Source organism: Lolium perenne, chromosome 3, assembly GCF_019359855.2.
Source record: "Lolium perenne isolate Kyuss_39 chromosome 3, Kyuss_2.0, whole genome shotgun sequence".
Taxonomy (NCBI): domain Eukaryota; kingdom Viridiplantae; phylum Streptophyta; class Magnoliopsida; order Poales; family Poaceae; genus Lolium; species Lolium perenne.
In genome coordinates, this window is record NC_067246.2 from 96,272,127 (window position 1) to 96,276,938 (window position 4,812).

Below are 4,812 nucleotides of genomic sequence, written 5' to 3' on the forward strand. Positions count from 1 at the left end.
CGTGATAGGTAGCATTGTACTAATCGCGCGCCCCCTGACAGACGACCACTAAGCTAATAGAAGCGGGCGGGAAGAGCACACGACAGGTAAAGGGCTTACTAGTCGCGTGCCCAGTTCCTACACAACTATTAGATCATTACCACTGGAGAGGTACCAGTCGTGTGCCGGGACCCATGACTAATAGTCCAATTTGGCACGCGACAGGTAGGCTTTTCGCTATTAGTGAATGACTTGTGTACTAAACCATATAGTGGTATGATGGGTCATCGCACATAATAAATTGTTGAAGTATATGCGGGTTGGTTGAACTTGAAAGAAACACATCCAAACTATTTTCATGCATGTTGTAGGGGAAATAGCGGGGCCTCGAAACTTTATATGGCGGCTGGACATTAAGTCTTAATACTCCCTTGCTTTCTCATATATATGAACTTGGGATCAATTACTAGGGATATATTTGCACATGCACACGGTTGCACCTATTTTTTTGCTCCTCCCTAAGAAATTGTGTGATTTTATGTAATTCTTTTGTGCTTAATAGAAAATAGGAGAGTGTGGTGGGTGTTAGATGTAGTGGAACCGGGATGTTGTTTGCTACGAGAAGGGAATATGTTGATGCATCTTTGGTAGAAACAATCTGGGAATAAAAACAGAACAACTACTTGTCGCTTGTTACAACTAGTAGACCTTATGGGTACTTTGCTTCTGAACTTCATGTCATGAAACTTAAGGCAATACTCTGTTAATTCTAAAACGTGGTTAATGGAGTTTTTCCAACTAAGGGGGTATTCTTGAGAAGTAAGTAGCATCTCTATGCTAGGACGTGATACCTATATGAAATTATTGATCATCGCTTGTGTATGATTTACTTCTTATAACTATGCCACCATTGTTTGAGAGAGATATAGAAAAAAATAGATCGGTTGAACCCATGAACCTAGGTCCATTACTTACATAACAGTAAAACATTTCTTGTGTACTCTTGCATTGTAGAGGATTGACACATATGAGAGTTCCCTCACATTAATAACTTGTTTCATTAAACTTGAAAACAACCCTTTGCATCTTTAAATTGTTCAGTGCATAGATAAGTAGAACTGTGGTACTCTAGTTTCAGAGAATAAATTGCTTTACATTCTTGATCATGCGGTTCGATGCCCCATACTCCACACTCACTGGTGCTATAGAAATTACCTGCAAATGGGGGTTATCATCTAGTTCAACGTGCAACACATAGCAATTAACAGTGGTGTGCCTGGATTTGGGCCCATGTCGAGCGCAAGGATCAAAATTAGTGCTCCTATTGTGGTATGGGTAGATGCGTCACTCCATGGCGAGGTGACACACCTCGGGCCCGTGCCAGGGGCATGGCTGATTGATGAAGTCGTGGTAGTGATGCTTCATATCTTTCCCCATGCCGTCTTCCACCCTAGATCATCTCAGTGTGTACACGGGCGATGAACTATTTGAGTCCGGGATCGTCTGATTCAACGAGAGTTCCCAAAAATGCATGGCAGGCCACGAACTCCAAAGATCTGAATTGGATCACCTAGTGCGGCATGAGGGAGATGGTGTTGCCTCCATGGTTGGAGATAATGTTGGTCATCATGATCTATGATCCAAAACACACAATCCCTACCTAGCGCGCTAATTGTCGAGGTATTTTATGACGGTATATTTTGTTTGGAGGGTCACACTTGGAAATTGGAATGGTCACACACTTGAGAAAAAGATTTATACATGTTCATACCCCATACGTATAATGTCTGGTAAAAACCCAACTTCATCTATGTGTATGTGCCATCTTTTGATTATGTGTAGTATGCTCAGACTCTCGCCTAAGGTGGATGGAGGTAGGTGGATGTGTTTGAGTGGTTGTGTGCTTCTAGACCTACCCATTTGGTGGCCCATGTTCTCCCTTATATGGACGGTGGGAATTAGGGTTACAAGCTAGGTGTCAAATGGTTTACAAGTGGCGAAGCCTAACTGAATTGCTATTAGGAAATCTAGATCTACATCGGTTTACATGAGAATCTCGCTGAATCTGCGGTCGTCGTACTTGGTTGACTTGTAATCCAAGATGTTGCGGCTAAGGCTCCCACCTAGGATCCAAACCTTGGTGATCGTGGCCCTAGCCCCTAGATGGGCCACCGTGCTCCTGTGGGGTCCAACCAAGACCTATATCTTTGTCACCATCGTTGGTTGTACTTGGCAATGAGGGTGTTTAGTCATTGTTACCTTGCTGAAGGCACTGCATGTAGTTGATCATGCCTACTCTACAAGGGGAAAACACATGATCTAGTCTCTATACTGCATCCGTTTATAAAGCGATGTATATGTGTTGTTCCCTTCGTGAAGGCATTAAATTCGAAAAACCAGTCTCATGATTAGTGGGTTGCCTAGAATGAAGGTTGAGGTCATCGCTGCCTGTATTTGTTCTTTTCGGCATGACACTTGGGTGTTATGGCTTTCTTATTTTTAATACATTGTTGTGTGCATCAATATCTTGACTTACTCTTGACGATATTGAGTTTTGATAAGGCCACGTTTTTTTCTTTTCGAAATGGGGATCAAAGCCCCAGCCTCTGCATCAATTGATGCACACAGCTGTTTTATTGCATAGTATCAAAGTTTAAAAGTATTACAGCTTATGGATCACATAATGTGAACATAAAGATTAACCAGAGAAAAAATAGAAACTTATATCGTCTATGCATCTTGTATCCTTTTAGAAAGCCGCCAGCCACCCTGGTTGTAAATATCCCGAGTAACCGGCTGCATCCAGAATCCATATGCGCCCGTTGCGGCACCGGTAGAAGATAGGACCACTCGTGGATCCAATGTGTAACCATACAGATAACCTGTAGATAATGAGCATTCGCACTCTTGTTAAAAACAATATCATTACGATAGTTCCAAATAGCCCACATCAAAGCACAAATACCCGTTTGGATCTGTTCTTTAGATGCTTTATCAACCTCATTCAACCAATTTCCAAACATATTTGTGACATTGGTTGGTGGGGAAACATTAAAAGTGAATTGAATAGTTCTCCAAATGAGCCTAGCGAAGGGACAATCAAAATATAAATGGTTGATAGATTCATTAGCCTCACAAAACACACATTTGTTATAACCATTCCAATTTCTTTTAGCGTGGTTATGTTTGGTAAGGCCACGTGTAATTAGTATTGTCTTGGTATAAATATAAGGCTCTTGATCAGATCATTTTATTGCAAAATCTATAAAGCATCGCGGCTTAAAAGTATCATCTTGCTTGGTAATCATGACTTGATGATATACTCTTGCTGGTGTCACTATTTTTATGCTTGTCTACGTGGACACTCTCGCGGCCATGGAGTATAGATGATGCTTTCAAAATACGCAAATAAAGTGGGACAGATTATATGCTGTGACTAGGCCGAATATTTGTTTAGTTTCCAGTTAATATTATTATATACTGGCTAGACCATTCGCTCCTGTCACACAAACAGTTTCAGGAAAAGATCAGGCAAGTGCAGGCAGCACAACAGAGCTCTTAAGAGCAAGAAATGTTTTCATGAGAATAATTAGTAGGGCATAAGAGGATCGTGTAGATCGCTGACCACAGGCAATCAGGCATGATACAGGAGTAATTGTACAACCGAAATCATGGAAGCAGGAAGCAGCTAGCACAACTGGATTATTCATTACACATGGATACTTCAAGCACCTTTACAGACCCAAATATCAGCACTCAACATAATTAACCACATCAGAACGGTAATTAAATACGTAAGGGATAAGGGAAACAGCACACAAACTTAGCAAGAGCTACGTGCATACATATGCAGTAAACCGACTTCTACTTCATGAATCCCTGGGCCATCTTCATGAACCCACCGCCGCCACTCTCCTCTCCACCACTCTTCTTCTCCATGAGCGATTCGGCCCCCTTCGTGACGTCGTCGAGACCGAATCCATCGGATGACTTGCCTTCCTCCGCGGCAGGCGCAGGCGCTGGCGCTGGCTCCTTGGGTGCCTCCTCCGCTGCCGGCTTCGGCGCGTCAGCGGCAGCAGGTACGTCAGTTTTCTCCTTCTCGGCGCCGCCGGAGCTGTACTGCTTCAGGTACACCTCGGCCTTCTCGAGGTACTGCCCGGCCGGCTTGTCCTCTAGCTTGGCGTACTTGGAAGTGGAGTCCAGGATCTCGGCAGAGGCGCCGGCGACCTTTTCCTTGTCGATGTTCTCGATGCTCTTCGTCTCGAACGCCGACATGGCTGCGTCCGTGACCACCTTGCCGCTGGACATCAGGCCCCCGGAAGACTTCTTGAATTCCTCCATTGGAGCTTAGTTGCTATTGCTAACGAAAATCTTTTGTGGTTTGGAACTAAGGTGAGCAGTGAGGTTAGTAGCACAGGGAGTGAAGATGATATGTTCTAGAGCTGCGATTTTATAGGCGGAGAAAGATGTGGATGGGATCGGCAACGAGAGGGAAAGCTACTTGTGTGGCTGAAATTGGAAAGAGAAGAAAATATCTTCATACGACAGACAGGTGTAGTGGAAGGTTTAAGTGAAAATGTTATTTCCTCCGATACAAAATAATTGTCAAAAAATGAATGTCTCTTGATATGTTTTAGTGTATAGGTACATCCATTTTGTATAATTATTTTAAATCGGAGCAAGTACTGCTAAACAGGATTCATGTAAAACAACAAACCTCAAAGCTAAATACTCTCACGGTCCCATGAAACTTGTCTTATATGAAAATGTAAAAAATGTACACTACAGGGAAAACGCTTGCGGTATGTTAATTTGACAGATCACTTTGTTCAT

General features: G+C 42.9%; 1 protein-coding gene across 1 annotated transcript; it reads right to left on the reverse strand.

Moving 5' to 3' along the window:
• Positions 1-3,668: 3,668 nt before the first annotated feature.
• Positions 3,669-4,417, reverse strand: LOC127341848 (uncharacterized). Its single transcript, XM_051367792.2, has one exon. The coding sequence runs from the start codon at positions 4,318-4,320 to the stop codon at positions 3,844-3,846; it is 477 nt and encodes a 158-aa protein (XP_051223752.1). The 5' UTR covers positions 4,321-4,417; the 3' UTR covers positions 3,669-3,843.
• Positions 4,418-4,812: the final 395 nt, after the last annotated feature.